This window comes from Petromyzon marinus, chromosome 37 (genome assembly GCF_048934315.1).
Source record: "Petromyzon marinus isolate PM22_M1 ecotype Great Lakes invasive population chromosome 37, UKy_Petmar_22M1.pri1.0, whole genome shotgun sequence".
NCBI lineage: Eukaryota > Metazoa > Chordata > Hyperoartia > Petromyzontiformes > Petromyzontidae > Petromyzon > Petromyzon marinus.
In genome coordinates, this window is record NC_133703.1 from 15,787,869 (window position 1) to 15,806,917 (window position 19,049).

Consider the following 19,049-nt stretch of genomic DNA (forward strand, 5'->3'; position numbering starts at 1 on the left):
CTTGCTATCTTCCAGCAGAAGTCAGAGTTTAAATGTGACTAAGTGTGTGGACGTGTTCATGACATTTATTTATTGATTTCACCACCGCCCAATACCAGCGGTGGAAATTTGCTTTTTTTGGGGATTTGACATCTGACGACCAGGGGCGGAGCCAGGGGGGGTGACAGGGGTGACATTCTGCATATAAGTGTACGACACTCGGTCTGGTGGACTCCGTGCAACTGCATTGTCAGAGTGTGTCGCCAACCGATGGCGTCTAGTTCAACAGCCCGACGACTCTCTAATCATTCTTGAAATTAAAATTTGTTGAATGTCACCCCGGCCTGAAATCCTGGCTCCGCCCCTGCTGACGACAACATTTTATTCTGGATGAATTTCACAATTTTCTTACATCACATTTATGTGAAATAAGCAAGTCAATGGACTGATAACAGTAAAACAAATATTTATATTCTCATTAGAAAAATGTGCCCTTTTAGATTTGTAGGATTCGAGTTCCAGCTGGAACAGTATTTGGCGCGATGCTAATTTTGTTTTCCATGACTCCAGCGCCTCTTGGAGCTTCATTGGGCCCTTCACTTTGTCTTTGAGTTTACTCTTGCCTAGCACTGCCACTGCCCCACACATTTTCCGTTCGGAGATAAGCACGTGGCTGTGTTTGACCTTGGAGCATTTCCTGAGGGTTTTCTAAGCTCACGTTGGTCCAACATTCACGTGGCAACCAGTGGTCAAGGGAGTACGGCTTTGTGACTAAGCGCGCGGGCGTGTAACTTTCACTAAATATGACAAGGGTGGTGGTTAACTGGCACTTTTAGTTGCAGAAAATGTGATTATTAAAGCGGAGTGAATCAAACTTAAAGTGTTTGTCAAGGCATTCTAGTGTAACACCCATGAATTTGTCCCATCGGTGATGTAACACCTCAATGTTCGAGGCACGGCATTCTTCATGACATGTATATGCACAATTTATGAGCTTTCACATCGTCGTCACTTTCTACCAACTCACTTCTGTTTTTTTGTTTGACCTTTTTAAGCAAAAAAGGTCTCCGGAGCATGAGAGACATGTCGCAAAATTATGCAGTTGAACACAGAAATTGCAGTTATTTTATTTAGAATTTTTCTTCCTGCAAAAAAACTTCGCAATGGAACACTGTCCCCCTTCCCAGAGCGCGCATTGAGATTGTTTAGAGTATTTGGTTGCTAGAAATGTCCAAACAATGGGCCACTTTGTTGAGCTATTATTTGTGGCCGGGTCGCTTCTGAAAAGATAAGTTCATACCTCAGTGGGCTTTGCGTGGTAGGAATGGGGATGGTTTAGTGTTGTATTTGTTTGCGTTTAGGTGATGTGTTTACCTTTCCTGTACTTTTCACTACCATCACGTTTTTGTATTGTTTGTTGTTGGAATGATATTACCCGCTCCTACCGAACATTTGTGAAAAAGAGCTTTATAGCTCATCGGATTCCTCCAGTATAAATAATACGCTTCTGATTCTGTGTGACACACTGTTCACTGCCATCTTGGAAATACCCAGAATGCTTTGCACATCTGTGATACCACTTCACACCAGGCAAGAAGCGGAGAGTATTGTTGTGGTGGCTGTGGGTGTTAATAATTAGTGTTAATAATTAATAATTAGTAATTCATGAAGCTTTCGTGACTGTAGGTATCCACACTCTTTGGTTCTGTCGGTAAAGTTACGGCCGCTTCTGCTGCGATCGAAACGTCGTGATTTGTTTTATTTGATTGTATTTCTAACTACGTGACTTTACCGAAAGAACCAAAGAGTATGGGTACGGAATATGAAACTATATAACCATGAGCGTCAATATAAAACAGACCGCACCCACGTGACGTTTCATGCCCCGTGGTGGACGTTACTCGTGGTGGACGCAAGTGGCATTTGCCACCGCCAGGTGATACCCCACGAACCCCCATGGCTCTTTTGGGCACAAGAACTCCGCGACTACTTACCGTGTACTCTGTTGTTTCCACCAGCAGGCAGCACCAGCGGCAGGTTTGAACACGAAGGACATCCGAGAACAAGCACGGCATGAAACGACAAAGAGAAATTGCAATTATTAATTATGAACGTGCAATCAATTCACAGCGTTATATACACCGCAGCCAGCTCCGATATAATTGCATTTGTTTAACCTCTCTAGCCTCTTAATAGCGCTCGATGAATGAAAACGTTATATTGTTGTGTTGAGGCCATTTTATTGTTGCTTCAAACGAACAGCAAAGAAGGTAAACATGTCAAAATGACACGGGGAGGTGTGTGAACGCAGCAGCAAGTAGACGCGCGTGCATACGGGAATGGAGTGATGCCTATCGGCGGATACCTGGGAGAGCTCCGATAACACGGCAAAGAGATTGGAATTAAATTACACAAGCTGACTTACCGTACACACAGTTTGTTGTCATCCCCCCCCTCGCACCCCCGATGAGCACGGTTGGCTACGTACGGTGCGAAAGAAGTTCAACATACGTACGTAATAATTGTACGCGCCGTAAAATAATTGTGTTCGAAATATTAACCCTTCCACCAAGTGGCCAAATAAGGATTTCGCATTTATTCAACGATGATAAGATCAAGGGCTCGCATAATGCGCATGCATAATGAACGTTGACTCATTAATCCCCCCCGCCTACTTTGCGCAAGAGTGCAGAAGGATGGTCACCACATCTACGCCTCTATAAGGAACGAAGCAGTTGGACTTCTCCACGAATCTGGCCGTCGCCTGATGAAGCTAGTTGTAATTGCTGGCGAAACGTCGAACTCGGATTGTAAATGTAGTGGCTTGGCTCTCTAACACACCGGTGTGCTGTACTAGTCACGAATTGGCCACGTTCTGTTTACGTGACAACCCTTACTGGTTGGCTGTGCCGGGTAGTGGCGGGTTTAACGACACATTCATATATTTACGCGATCAAACTAAAAAACACCTGCATAATGGATTATCAATGCTGATATGTTGTAATTTTTTTCCTTCACTAAATACATTCGTAAACTGTACCCATCCTTCCCCCCCCACCAACACATCATCAGCCAGCCAAGGTCAATCCACTGCTGGATAGAAGGCCTACGCAATCCACAACCACCCCCCATAATCCAGCGATGTCAGACAATCCATCTAGCAGCTGCACACGAGCTGATTTCATAACTCTATCTCCTCCACCATCACATGCGGAAATTATATTTTCATTTGCTGATATGGTCTAATGGAACATTTTCCTCGCAGGTGGCTGTAATATAAGAACTCGCCAAAGCAACGTTGTCATTGTAATTCGATAGACGTTGAGGTAAAGTTAAATACGAAACGCATTTGTCACTACATTTATCAAATTCAGGCTGAAAACGAATATTCACTCTTGCAAAAGTTGCTCGCGAAGTGTGAACTCGCGGCGATGTTTAGAGCTGCATAATAAACGGGACGAAAAGTTGATATATTCGCTTTGTTGCTCTTCTCTTGATCTCATCCTTCTCGTTGTTGCGATTTTGCTATCCCACTCTTGCAAATGAGACGTCATCCTTGCCCCTTTGAGAACTCAACCGGTTAAACCAAACACAATTAAATCTTTAAACTATTGCCTTTGATCTTGATTTGAAGTTTTCGTGACTGCAGGATTCCAAACTCTTTGGTTCTTTCGGTAAAGTGACGTAGGTAAACATAAAATAAAATAAATCACGACGTTTTCGGGCGCAACACAAGCGTCCGTCATCGGGTGGGACAACCACAGCAAGAAACAACCCCACTTCAGCAATTCTTTCTTTGCTGTGGTTGTGTTGTGCCCAAAACGTCGTGCTTGATTTTATTTTATTTCTACCTACGTGACTTTACCGAAAGAACCAAAGAGTATTGTCTTTGAAGCGCTCAACTGATTGAACACGCCCAAGCCCGTATCTCGTCATTCTGAAGACAAACCATGGACTCAACACAATTGCTCACCGTTTCCCCGCGAGCGCTCAACTTGCTGCCGGAAGCCGACGAGTGGAATGTCTACGAGCAGTGGCTGATCGCTAAGGCTTGAGGAGACTTACCACTCGGGTTTCACAGTCTCCGTTGCTCACCTGTACAGGTGGAATGATAGAGATTTGGAATGGCTGGCAGTAGACCCACTGACTCATGCTTGGGAGAGTTATGTATTTCTGAGCCTACCCATTCTCCTTTTAAATACAAATTAAGTCATTGCATCCTGTGCTTTCCACATGATTGCTAAGCATGTTCCACATGATGCACAGAGCAGTAATTCATTTGAATCAGCCCACGCAACAATTACAAATATCCCCCGTATAGCCTCAACAGACTGTTAGGACAAGTGCTTTTGGCGAGCACCTATGCAGGCCAGCACCACACTCGGCCGCTTTTGTCCCCCCTAGTGGCAATGTTTACACACCACACCAGGTACTCATTTGAGGCTGAGTCGACCTTGGGGAGGCCCAGGACGGGTTCAGATAATCGCCACTGGTGTTGGCCGTGAGCGGGAATCGAACTCGGGTCCCCGCATTCGTAGCGCAGCGTAGCGCTAACCGCTACACGACCGCACACACAAACACACACATACACACCGAAGACCTTTCCGTCTTCATTTGAATTTGGTATCTCCACATTACGTGACGTGCTTGGCAAGCATTAGCCACGTGCAGCATGTAACAACTCAATTTGTGTTTGAACGGAGGTCTGTAGCGTGGTGGGTCACAAGGAATGTGATTTGGAGAAACCCTGTCCTATGGAGAGACAAGTCGCTAACCATGAGAATGGAATTGTATCTGCACGTTTGCAGCGTTGCAACGGACGCTGAATTTGAACGCAGGGACACTAGCTTTAGACTTGTTTCCTCCGGCTGTCTCTCCGTGCCTTTGAAAATGTGTTCCGTCATGACTCTGTAATCAAGAATTAGAACAGTTTGCCCTCCCAGAAACCTGCCACAGCCCCCCCCCCCCCGACCTTTCTCGAGCTGTCACCCAATTTGTATTCTCGGAAACTGAATCTAGCACGAACATGATTTTGCCGAGCAGAGGGGGCACGGGGTGGGGGGGGGGGGATGGGGTTAAATGTTATTTCTCAGTCGCTTGATAACTGGGAATAGTCGTCAAATGTTTGTGCGCATGTCCGAATAAATTCCGACTAAAGTTGAATTGCTATATTGTTTGCCTCTTCTTTTCTTCTATTTTCATTTCACTCTCAGCGCACGCGATGTTGCCGCAATGAAAAATCCAAACATTGTTGCACCATTAGCAAAAGCCAATTTATTCATTCTAAATTTTCTTACAGAGCAATTGCATGTAGCCGCTTTCTTAATTTCATATTTCAAAATAATTAAAGTACCCTGATGCATAATACAATATTCATTCGTTTATTATCCCTAAGCCAAAACAAATTGGTTTCTGACAGTGTGGCATTACATGTAATACATTTAATGTAACATTTTAAATTCAGGCTCTTGCCTACATTACAGTCATTCGGCATTCAGCGGCGAGCTTCTGCAGAAATAAAAATAGCAACGCCGCTGATCCATGTAGCGCCGTCTGAAATCCCACGCAAGGTCAACCTCATCCCTGACCTGGCCAAATTTTCACAAAACCTGGATATTGCTTTTCCATTACTGAAGCGTGCCCCGGCCGTGCACTACATTATTATTGAATCAATACGTTATCGATACCGGCAGCCCCTTTCATCAGCCACAGGGGCCGAAGTGTGGTCACGATTACGATTAGAGCAATGCTTCTGCAATGGGGGCAAAGGCAATCGTCTCAATTTTGAATGCGGGGCGGGTGGGGGGGGGTCTAAAGCAACAGTGGAATGGGACGAAAGCGACCGTAGACAATCATGGTCTCGGCCTAGTTCAGGGGTCGGCAAGCTGTGGCTCCGGAGCTTGCTGAGGAACCGCCTCGCGACAGATATTTATCAAGGCCCCACCGTCTCCCGTATTCATCACATGCATTGCGGCTCTTGAAACATTGAGGTTATTTTTACAGTTATTTTGGTTGGCGACCCCTGGTCTAGTTGATGACAACCCCGTGGAATTCTAGTCGAGCCTCAGTCTGAGGAGTTAATCTGGCGGTTCTCTTTGTCTAAGTCGGATGAAGCAGCCAAACATTTAGTCCGCTCCCTCCCCCCCCACCCCTCCACAATATTATCAGGTCAGCCAATCAGTAAAAATGTAAATGCGTACGATATATATAGCCAATTGCCATTTTTGGTCTTCCACAATAATAATGATGATTTGAACTTGTAAGACGCCGCTGCAAAGCATTCGCTCAGTCTCAAAGATAGAGAACAACTCAGAGGTGCAGGGACAAGTGGGAAAGTGAGCCATGCGGTGGGCAGGGGTAAAATTCCCTCCCCTCCAAGCTCTGTGGTCCTCTCATACGAAAGGAGTTATTGGCTAATTGATGAGTGTTTACATATTGGAGGGAAACCAGAGCAGTCAAGAGAAAATGCATGCATACGAGGGTGCATACACGCCATCTCACACAGATGGAACAAATGTAGACCACCTATTTGCTGTGCTGCCTTCTCCTGGCATGCCAGAGTATGGCACCTCCTCGACACCCACGAGAAGGGAGTTTTTTCACAACACCATTTGTGCGGTGATCTACCAACCCTCGCTGCCTCCACAGTGCTGGAATTACACGTCTGCATAGCCACCACCATGTCTATTTTAGTTTTCTCGTTCAAGGCCGCAGTGTTGTTGAACAATGTGTTGCGTTTGTTTTGCTCATTTTGCTTGTGCACCACTGCCAATGCAGCAGCAGCAGCAAATAGAGGTAGAACCCCTCTTAACGACGGTAATTGGTTCCACGAAACCGGTCATTAAATGATTTCGGTCGTTAAGCGAATATAGGAAATAGATGTTTTTTCATCCAAAAAGGGTACTTTACATATATATAAAAAAATTACAATGGGTATTAAAACATAAATATACTAAAAATATTATAAACACATACTATTAAAAGAAACATGGTTAATTAATGCATTCATTCATATTTACTATATCTACAACAGCCTGTCGTTAACAGGAGAATGGTCGGTAAGCAGACACATTGGGCTCTATGAAGGCACTACAGTACACTACGATACACTACACTATATACTACACTACTATACACTACTATACACTACACTATACAGTACACATTGGGCTCTATGGAGGCACTACACTACTATACACTACGTTATACACTACTATACACTACACTATACACTACACTACTATACACTACACTATACACTACTATACACTACACTATACACTACTATACACTACTATACACTACACTATACACTACACTATACACTACACTACTATACATTACACTATACACTACTATACACTACACTATACACTACACTATACACTACTATACACTACATTATACACTACACTATACACTACACTATACACTACTATACACTACACTACACATTGGGCTCTATGGAGGCCTGTCGTTAATAAATTAGTCGTTCACAGGGGTAGTCGTTAAGAGGGGTTCTACTGTACAGTACTATACACTACACTACTATACAGTGCACTACTTTTCACCACAATATACGCTACACTACTATAGAGTACACTACTACATACTACACTACAATACACTACACACTACTATACACTAGACTACTATATACTGCACTATACAGTGCAGAACTTTTCACTACAATATACGCTACACTACTATACACTACACTACTATACACTACACTACTATACACCACACCACTATACACTACACTACACACTCCACATCGGGCTCTATAGAGGCCCCGTCGTGAAGCGACTAGTCCTTCACAGGGGTACTCAGTGAAGATGGTGCTCTACTGTAATGACTAAATAACAGCATCAGCAATCGGATTGTCAATGCTGTCACATGGCCTACACATGCATTGACAGCTGTTATCCTTGCATTAACTCGAGCAGCCAACAATGACCGTCCCCCACACCCCCCACACGAGACCCCCCCCCCCCACCTTTTTTTTCCCAAACGCTTAAAAAAAACAGAACATCCCCAATTTATTTTTAGGAAAGTATTCTTGGCAAAAAATAAATGTTGAACAGACGTAATCTTATTTAGGCACCGAATCCGCGTTAATATTGCGGAACATCTCACTGGAATCCGGCTTTTAGCATGGTAATGAAAGTATCGTGAAAAGTAACTTAGCAATGTGCCCCATGGATTTGAAAGGTTTTTATTCATCGTGGCGTCCGCTACGTTTGTGGCCGCTCATGAATACAATGGGACAAACGCTAAACAGGTGTACAAGGAAGCGTGCAGAGATGCATACTCAGAATTAAAGCGAGAGAAATAAAGAAAGAGGTGTGTGGATTAGAGAACGTATGGAGGTGAACACGGATTTAAAAGGAAGAGGGTTTAGGCAGGACACATCGCGACAATGGCTGATGATCACCAATAATGACAGCCAAGGAAGGGAACGCGTCCGAAAGGATGTCCACAAAAGGAGAGAGATGGAGCAACGAAATCAGTTCTTGTGCAGGTGCTAGCTACACTTTTGCATCATAGGACCGTGGGAGGACGGTGATGGCTTTGGGGAGGCCTTGACCCAGCAGCGGATTGACCACGTGCCATGGTGAAGATGATGTTTCGAACAGTGGTGTGCAAGATGACAGCGGGCACTGACCTGTGATGGTGTACGGGTAGTAGTTCCATGCCTTCTCCGTCACGTAGAATATCCTGGGCACAACCGCCTGGGCCCAGCTCGGCAATTTGCTGTCAACGTACAAAGACAAAGACGCAGAGAGACACATACACACGGATCTTCCGGTTAGCCCTCCAGAAAACGGACGAAAAGTGCCGTTCGCATGTGCCTTCTCAGGCCAGCAAGGGCATATGAGAGTGGTGGTGGGGCCAATGCCAAACGCGACCACCTTTGTCTCTCTAGTGCTGATGTTTCCAATGCTGCAGTAGGTACCCATTTAAGGCTGAGTCAACCAAGGGGAGGTGCGGAGCACACAGCATTCAGATATCACTTGCCAGTAATGTTTGTCCATGCCTTGGAATCGAACACAGCCTTGTGGAAAATTGCACGAATCGTCGTGCAGGTGCTACGCACATACAAAGACAGGGACCCCTTATGTATCCTCTAGAGGATGTTGGGGCAAGTACTGTTAGCTAAAACCTATGAAGGCCAACACAATACGTGACGGGGTGGTGCGGCCAGGACCATGCCAATCACCATACCTTGCTGCATTTGTCTCCCCAGTGTTGATGATCACGCACCGTACCTGGTACTAAATTCAAGGCTGAGTCGACCTAGGCAGGGCCCAGGACCGGTCCAGATATTCGTCAATGGTGTTCGGCGTGAGCGCGAAGCGAACTCGGGTTACCGGGTTCGTAGCGCACTCCACGAAGGTCTGAGGTCCACTATTCCAGTGGCGTTGACCTGTTTCTTTCTGGCATTTGTTTTGGCGCAAATGAGACCATGTTTGACCATTGAGACCCAATGTGGTCAGTTCAGTACGAGCAGAGGCATGCGTGCATGCATACATACACACACAAAGACAAAGATCTCCTATATAGCCTTAACAGACTGTGGGGGAAAGTGTTGTTAGCGAGCACCTATGAAGGCCGGAACGGCACGCGAGGGGGTGGGTGGCCAGCACCACACCTGGCCGCCTTTGTCTCCCCAGTGGCGGCGATATTTACACACCACACCAGGTACTCATGTGAGGCTGAGTCGACATAGGGGAGGAGGCCCCCAGGACCGGTTCAGATACTCGTCACCGTTGTTGGCCATGAACGGGAATCAAACTAGGGTCGCCGGCTTCGTAGCGCAGTCGCGCTAACCACGACGCCACCGCTCCCCGCTGACGCACCCGCATAAACACACGTGTGCGTGCGTGCGTGGGCGCCTAGCACACACTGAGCAGAGTCGTACCATAAACACAGAGGAGACTCGTAGAAAATTACAAACGATAACGGCGAGTGCTGTCATCCCTCCCACGTTTCGGTTTTAATTGTCCAATTTCGCTGCATTTTAGCGTTGATCTGCCACAGGATAGCCCTGGGCTTGAGCTGCCACTGACACATATAGGTCAGGGCTGCCGAGAGCTACATGATAGGCAAAGGGTTTTTTTTTTTGTTTCTCGCATTTATGTTCGACATTGGAGTCTTTGCACAAATAGATCGGTGACATTTTTGCATTGGACCATTCCCCCCCCCCACCCACCACCCACCACCCACCACCCCCCCCCCCCCGCTCCCCAAGCCCACGCCCGGCCACCTCCTCCACGCACAAAATAACAGCCAAATTGGCATGCAAGGTTCCGCAAAGTAAGCCATCGTACGTCGACGAGAGCGGCGGAGAGAAGCGAGAACACGCCGACTCACAAATACGCCCGACGCTTTGCGAACAACAATGGCGAACGCGTCTCAGGACCGGCACGAGCGCTGCTCGCGAAAAAAAGGGGGCCCGTGGACGCGTTCTCAGCCGAGTGCCGAATATCGTGAGCGCATGCGTTTTCGCACTTCCCATTCGACGATTGGTAAAAGGTGCGCGCCCTTTCGGCGTGGTCGCCGCGCTCCAGAAAATGTGCCCTCGTTTATTTTTATTTTTGATGGAGGCGCGGAGGCGGTGCAGGGTGCGCAAGGGAAAGATATTCACTGCAAGGCCCTCTCACCGCACGCTGCGGTGCTGAGGTCTTGCTTCACGACCGCTACGAACAATAACAATGCGGATTCATACGGCGTCCAAATACCACCACATTTGAACGTGGTGAAACGGAGCACGTTAAAATCCAACGCTTTCTCTAAATGATGAAGAAACCCGCAGAGTTAACAGGGAAATGCATACGGGCTAGAAATCTTACCACAATTAAAACATAATCTCTGCCTCCAGTTTCCTGGCTGGCTGCTGGCTGGGCTCCTCTCCACCCCAACAATAACTCCTGTTAGTGGCCGTGGGTCATTGGCACGGAAACCAGCTGGGTAACTGGCTTCTGTTTAACAAGTAAACACTGAAACGGGGGAGGAAATAGTTCGTGAAAGACAAAAGCTGTGGAATGGCTTACACAATTAAACACAAAATTGTAGCCTGCTGATTTTTTGTCAAACGCCATACGAAAGAATATGATGCACAGAATCTTGAAATGTGGTCAGAAAGTGTGAAAATCTGGTCGAGAAATAACATTTCGGATGACCCGAAAATGCTCGCGTTTCGCATTGATCTGAAAGTACGACGTCACGGGAAATCGCATCACGTATTACATGGCGTCGGGGTATGTCACTGTTAGCACGAATACATATATTGCATCCTATACATTATCGGACAATCTGAAGGGAAAAACATGAGATCTGGAGTTGTCATTAAAAATTGTGAAAATCTGAAGGCCTACATTTTCATGTTTAAAATTCATCCCTGGTCTGCATTGACCCTGGCCAGGATTTAAAATCGTGGCCTAGTGACCTTGAGCCCACCACTCCGCCAGGCACAGACCCCCAGCTGCAAATGCGCGTTTCACATTCCAGGAATATCATCGTTGTCCGTGCAAGCGGGAGGGCTGCATCCCGAATCAAATCAGCTGATTTGTATTTCTCCACCGCAAATCCCTTGCCCTTCCGGTGTGATAAATCGGTCTGAAAATCCAGGGGGAACTGAATCGGAATCACAACCGCTTCCCCCCCCCCCCCCTAACGCGCACCGGAATTTTGCATACGGCCAAACTTGCGGCGAGGTCAATCTCTGTTGTCACCGAGGGGATTTTATCTGCTAATCTCCCATTCAAAACGAACCACGATATTTCCAGCTCAGCCCTGAGATTATGTACAAGTGAAGGAGATGCAAATAATGCCACAAAGCTGGCTTTTGTGCCGAACCTATCTCTAACAAATGTCGGTTATTTTTGATTTGTAGTTCACGATGTGCAATAATAATGAGGTATTGTCGTTTCCCCCCAATTAATTCCAATTATGCTATCAGCATCGTGCTCTTGAGATGAAGAAATCCTTTCGGATATGTCACGGAGCTTTTGCCAACCATTGCGTCAGAAAACAGCTGCAAAAGTGGTTTATTTGTTTTCTTCCCACGGGTCTTCTGCCCCCAAAAAAGTTCTTCAGGTGGCTTTTGTTTCTACATATATATCCACCAATGTTTTAATTTCAGGCATTGTTCTCCGATCTCGTGTCACCGCGCCTCTTTCGTCCAGCTAACCTCGTGGTGCGTGACCGAGTGGTAGCGCACATGAGTGACCGGGTTTATAAACAAGGTTGCGGTCTTGTGCCAGCTCAGCCAAAGAGAGAACCCTCACAACTCTCTCCTCCCTGTTTTCTCTCATTCTTGGACTCACATCCAGAGATGAATTTTAGCTAAATAAGTAATATTAAAACAAAATTTTTTTTTATAACACGCTTTTATGAAATGTACTAGTAATGGCAGAACTCCACGACCCCAGGAAGTGGCCCCGAAGCTTGCCATAACGTAAGGGGACCGTGGTCATTTACAGCCAACGACAGTTGACCGTGGACAATTAGACCCAAGCCGAAACATAACATAGAAAAAATAATGTTTAAAAATATATGTTTTTTTATTTTTATGATAGAATATAGTATTGTTATCAGTATGACATAATTATACCAAGTTTGCAGTCGATACCACATTGGAAGTGGGTTAAAATTTAGTTACAAGATTTGAGGATACAACAACAACAACTACAAGAGACAGTGAGTTAAAGGAAAGCGTGCAAAAAAGAAACATTTTAGAATGACAACTCAACACGGCGAGTAAAGGACAAAAAAACGCATTGCCTATTTTTTTTCGGGATTACTTTTTGTTCGTATTGAAACGACAGGAGAGTTTTGCTATTCATTCATGGGGAATGTCACAAGCGCTTGGCTGTTCATCAACACCGTCTCCATCCTTTTTTTTATTCACTTGCGCCAACGGGGAACCTGGGCCAACGCTCCATCACGGTAAAAAGACCAATCGAATGTCACGCAGCCATTAGCAAACGGAACCCTGCCTGCACAAAGTGGGGTCATTTACAAAATGTTGCCTACGTAGCCATCCTTGAAGGAGCGTGAAGAGATTGAATTGTGGGAGTGGAGGCCCTGGGTTCGTACCGTGGTTCGGACAGCGCAGTCCAATGCCATGGCCTCGGATTTTCACAGGCTTCAGAATGAATGTCGTGATACATGTTGCGAACACGGACTTTCAATTGCTTCGTCATACAACACTTAACGACTCAATGCCCGATCCAGAAATACGACGGAGACATCGTGGCGGTATTCTCAGCTCACTACTTCTGACGTGGTCACGTGGCTTGACCACCTGCATGTGGAAATGTAATTGTCGCTCTGCATCTACATCAGTCGTGTCGTACGAAAGAAGAAGAAAATGTTTTTCTTGATCGTGTCCAATAATTGTGCGTGTAACATTTCATAATAAAACCAAACAAGTTACGGGGGAAAGCAGGAGGCGTTACTTTTGGGGTACTCATTGTAATCTCTGGATTCCCCCCCCCGTTCCACCCACCCAAATGATGAGCTCTCTCTGGCTGCTCCCGGTTTCTTCCCAGATAAAGCAAAAACGTGACCTGGCTGACGAACAGAGAGGACTCAGCCAATGAACGCACAAGAACCCACAACAACCGACAACAACCGACAGCAACCGACAACGCGATGCGATCAAGGGAGAGAGAGAGAGAGAGCGAGCCGCTTCATTCTCATTCCCGAAGAGAAGGACTCCTAACACGTGCACCGAAAACGTCGGACACCGTGCCGAGCAAAGCGCAAGCGGTACAACAGGAAAGTGTATCGGGGGGGGGTGGGGGGGGGGTGGGTGGGGAGAGCCATGCGGCACAACCGCGAGAACGTGAGCGGCGGTATCGAATGGCCTTTTTTTTTTCTCTCCTCATGACGAACACTCCCACTGGATATTTTAAATCCACGCAATAATTAGCAGCTGGTGCGTTCACTTTGCGGCGGGTTTCCCCAGAGCGCGCAAAACGTAATTGCTCCCGTTTGAAACGCGCGCACAATCTCGAGACGCCGCCTCGTGAAACAAACGGGCGCAGTCTGACAGCTGCACGCCCTGCCGGCTGAGCGCAGTTTTCAAGCCAGCCAACAAGCACCCTTGGGCTTCGGGCTCGCGAGATGTTCTTCTTCACCAACGGGCTAAGTGGAGGCAGCCGCTCTCCCCGGGCCGCGGAATCCCAATGCCGGCGCTGGAGGGCCCGCACGGCGCGGCTGCGGAGAGACGCGGGGCCGGCCACGCGAAGCTAAAACTCTTGACGAAGCGCCTATCCCTCTCTCTCTCTCTCTCCATCTCAGCCTTTCGCGCGTGCGCGCGTTCAGCCCGGGACCGCGAGCCAGCCGACTTGGGCGTGCTCAGGCCAAGTTGTGGGAGGCCGTTTTTCGCGCACGGGCGGTTCACGTGGGGCGCGGGACGGGAAGACGCCCTCGCGTCTCTCGCCTACAACTTCCGGACTCGCTATCGGAGAACCCGACGTCTTTGTGATTTTATCGCCCCAATGACGGGAACGGCAATGGCAGCATCACGATGAGTTTTGGCAGCGCCACGTTGAGACTCGTAATGGTGTTCTAATGCGGTCGGGGCTCAACTCAGCCAACCGGCGTGCCGGTTTTTCTCGGGCTTTGCTGTAATAGGTGCCCGATGTGTTGCCCCCCCCCGTGTTGTATCACGCGCTGCTCGGCACGACGAGGCCCCGATGTTTTTGCGCTTCGCGTCCTGAAGGAGCTCCCAGAGGGTGTGCAGCGTGCAGCGTCGGACTCCACGCCGAACAACGTGCGGCCAGACAATACAAGCCGAGAAGACGCCTTGAGAGCTGAGTCGGCCAGTCGTCGCCCTGCGGTCGTCGCTTGGCATTTCACTTTGTGCAAGGTCAAGAGGCAGCCATTACAAGGAGAGGCAAAACACCTGCGACAGGAAGAGGGAAAATCCATGACTGGCTCCGGGCCACCAACAAATATATCGAAATATTTGAAGTAATTTTTTTTTTTTCCCCCCTGCGCCGACCTACGAACCCAAAACCGCTCCAAATGTTCTAAAATAGTCGGAGCGAAACCGTACGGGTGCGAATCAAAATCAACGTGGCGGGGTTTTGGGCCCGTGATTCCGGGGCGCTGGTGCTTCGTTCCTGAGACACCTCAAGTGCCACCGGTTATGTCTCGGTCAAGTCTGCTCCTCGAGTCGATCTCGTCAAAATTGGTCCGAAACGAGCAAAAAAGAACGACAGTCCCCTCAAACGCTTTCGTGCCGATGATCCCCGCTCTGCCCCCACCCTCACCCCGGCCTAAAAGAATCCGTGTTGTTCTGGCAGCTTCAGAAGCGGTGCGTGAAATTCTCAAGCATTTGATCCGTAAATTCGGCAAAACGCGTAGTGGTTTAGACCGGCCCTTAGCTCAAAGCACGCCTCCGCAAGTACTTTTGAACCCAAAACCGCGAGCAGCTTGTAATTTGTACGCCCGTAATTTTACACGCGGCGCATATAATGTGTATGTAGTGTATTAAATTACTATGCGCCGTTGCTGCAGATGCTCCCGTCAATCTATTACCGCTCTCGTTGAGAACCTGTTTTTTTTCTTCTTCTTCTTCCTCACAAACGTGTTATTGCAGCCAATTCAGATCTACGAATGGATAATAAAATACCCTCGTGCCGGCGGATATAACCAAACGTGCCATACTGCGGGAAAATAAACCCCATTTTACAATTCGGTTGGGACACTCTTAAGCCAACGCAACGTCAGCTGGGTCAAGATCATATTTTACGTGCAAATTATGTCAAGAAAATTACTATGGAATGACAGATATTACAAGTATTTATCTTAAACTACTTTAAACATTTTTTTTCTTTTCTCAGGCAAGGCCCACTGAGCTTTATCACCCTTTTTCAAAAGCGGCCTGGCCACAAATTATCGCTCAACAAAGTGGCCCATCATGTGGAAACGTATAGCAGCCAAATAATATCAACGCATGTTTCTAAATGTGGAGGGAAAAACCGGAGGACCAGGAGAAAAATCCACGCGACCACGGGGAGAGAGAGGGAACACACAAACTCCAAATATACAGGGGTCATGGTCGGGTTGAAACCCACGACCTCCTGTATACCAGGCGAGGTAGTTAACACCTCACCACCGCGGCAAAATGTTAACGAAATCTGGGGGGAGTGATAGGGGGTTAGCGCACCGCGCTATGAACCTGGCGACCCGCATTCGATTATTCCCAGCCACAGCCAACATCAGTAGGGAGAGAAATGTCCACGCGCTCTCTCCCCCCACGCCCCACCTCCCCCAACTTCACCGACCCACACTGACCAACGTGGTGCCGAATCGTCAGACAAACTCGAACGTAGAAAGCCCGCGTCTTCATCCAGCAGCGCATCGACAAAAGGGGGCTAACATTAGAGTAAATGTGCACCTTGCACAGTGTTGCAGTTGTGGGAGCGCGTGTCGGCGCCATTCGTCGCAATCCAAGTGCGCGACCGGGAAAAGGGGAATAAAAACCCGTGGGCAGCTTTGCCCCACGCGATATCTACCGCACCTCCAACCAAGACAATGAGTTGATGCCCATAATTGCGGATGACAATGGCACCTATTCACCAGGAGAGTGGTTTCCTAATTTCCGTGGCCTATCTCTGTTTTGCAGACCGGCCGCGATTACGCACACAACCACTGTCATTACCAAAAACGATTCATAGTTTCACGACGCGATTTGCATTAATTACATTGAGCGTGGCGCACGGCACAACGTCATAATAATCATAATTTGCATTTGCAAAGGGGCATTATCATCCGTAGATTCCCAATGCGCGCCGTGTATGGAAAGCAGGAGAAACCCTGCAGGGTGACCCGCCAGAGCTGGGGAGTGAAGGCCAATTTAAAGAATTTTAAAGACGTGAAAATAAGAAATCAGATGCAATTCTTCAAACGATACATTTTTAGCGCACTATACAAACAAATATACTTTTGATGCACGCAGTATAGAAGCGATGGTTCAGTGGTTAGCAGACTTTGCGATTAACTAGGGCGACCCGAGTTGAGTTCCCAGTTATGGCACCACTGTGGTGAGATGTTAACTGCCTCTCTTGGTATACAGGAGGTCGTGAGTTTCATCCCGAACCATGAACCCTGTTTATTTGGAGTTTACATGTCTCTCTCCCCATGGTCACGTGGATTTTTCTCCGGGCCATCCGGTTTTTCCCTCCACATTTCGAAACGTGCATTTAGAGTTATCTGGCTGCTATAGATTTCCACTTGATAAGCCACTTCGTTGAGCTATCATCTGCGGCCAGGTCGCTTCTGAAAAAAGAGCTACATGTATACAGTTCAGTGGGCCTTCGCTGGTAAAATAAAAATAAAATGTTTATACTTTTAAATAGCTCGCATCACTCCGATTGTCTTCATCACCAAAGGCAAACGCGTTCCATAGTCTGAGAGCTGCACTGTCAAAAGCCCCATCACCCCAGGAACAGAGCCTTAGCCTCAGAGTACTGAGAATAATGCAGATATTGTGAGGCTAACCCATAGGAGAGCCGTGTAGGTCAGCAGTCAGATCTTATAGTCCACTCGATACTTGACTGGCGGCCAATGCAGAGGCAAGAGAACGAGACGTCATGTTTGAAACGGTGTGCGCGTAAAACACTGTGGGCCGCTGCATTCTGAACAAGCTGGAGTCTACCCAGCACCTTACTCGGGATCCCGAAGTTGGCTAGGACAGGTGTAGGGAGCCAGGGAATTCAATATAAGTTCAACCAATGAGAGGTGACCGGATGGCTCAGAGGTCACGGTGCGAGCTGGCACCGCCGGGATCCTGGGTTCGAATCCAGGCAGCTCAGCTGTGGTTAAGCCGGCTTCTCAAATGCAGAGATCTCAGCCTAGTCACCAGTGAATGTAAAACAAACCGTGACATGAAATTAGATTTGTCACTTATTTGGATAAGTTCCAGCTCTAGATTACGAAAATATATCAGTTTCACTATTATGCGATGAACATTAGTTCCCAGTGGCAGAGCGAGTGGGAAAGTGCTGCCCCTATCGTGCAGACCAGAGGGTGGCTGAATGAATCTTAGCGGTAGCTCTGTGACATCCGGTTCCGTGGGCTTGCACCGTTTTGTGACTGCTGAATTGAATCACATGACACTGACATCATAATTGGGATAAAAGCGGGGAAAACACAATATAACAGTTATAACAAGTAGAGTAAGACGTACCAACATGGAGTACGGGAGGCGGGAGGCGATGGCAACACTCAATCAATCAATATTTATTCTACGTGCCGATATCGGCGCCAGCGAAGTAGGCACCGGTGCACATTAGAGCAGAACGGGAACGGAACAGGAGTGCAGCACTCAGTGACACAGCGCACACAGCTGCCACTTTGCAGCGGCGTTCCACTCAATTGTTCTTTATTTATTTATGGAAGCGTGCTTCCCGGCGTTTTGCGAACGCAAATAAAGCGCGCTCGTGAATTACCGCGATGAGGAATGACATCGTTGCATTTCATATTCAAACCCGCGGCCGCAGAGCGTCATGGCAATTTCCGCACCCTAAACACGCGCCGCTCCCTAATTATATTTACGAGGTGCGTCCTATTAGAGAAATTGCTCTCCCGTTTTGAAAGGCTTCTTGTTGTTCTCTGGCGGGACGATTACAAGTAGCATAAATGAAAACACAAAAACACCAGAAATATATTATTATCATCATCATTATTGGTTTCATTAGTAACATTTTAATATATTCATGATCAATTACAGGAGACTCTCCATTGTCTGCGCTAATGACTGGGAGGATGGCCGCGGATAACTGAAAATCGCGGATAATCATAAAATATAAATTTTCCACGGATCTCAATGCCAAGAACCACTAATATTGTATAGGTATACTATAGATTGACCGATGGATGCGCGTGCTCAGTGATAACATTTTCCTGCTCCCGCATAGAAGACTTTGCTCACTAAGTGGATAGCAGAGCCACACCAATCAAAATCCATCAAATTCCACTCACTGTTGTAAAGATATGCAACTACTGTACTGTAGGGGTGATCACGTAGATTTCGAATGAACCGCAGC

At 47.3% G+C, this 19,049-nt stretch overlaps 1 protein-coding gene across 4 annotated transcripts in view; it reads right to left on the reverse strand.

Annotated features, from left to right (window-relative positions):
- The window catches only part of LOC116949695 (cytoplasmic phosphatidylinositol transfer protein 1-like), a 189,222-nt gene that overhangs the window by 55,915 nt on the left and 114,258 nt on the right, over positions 1 to 19,049 (reverse strand). For all 4 annotated transcript variants that reach the window (XM_032967281.2, XM_032967282.2, XM_032967284.2 and 1 more), the window contains exons 3-4: positions 8,648 to 8,736; positions 1,974 to 1,981 (exon numbers count right to left, since the gene is read on the reverse strand). In XM_032967281.2, coding sequence (XP_032823172.1) covers positions 1,974 to 1,981; positions 8,648 to 8,736 — 97 coding nt within the window. The remainder of the gene's footprint in view (positions 1 to 1,973; positions 1,982 to 8,647; positions 8,737 to 19,049) is intronic.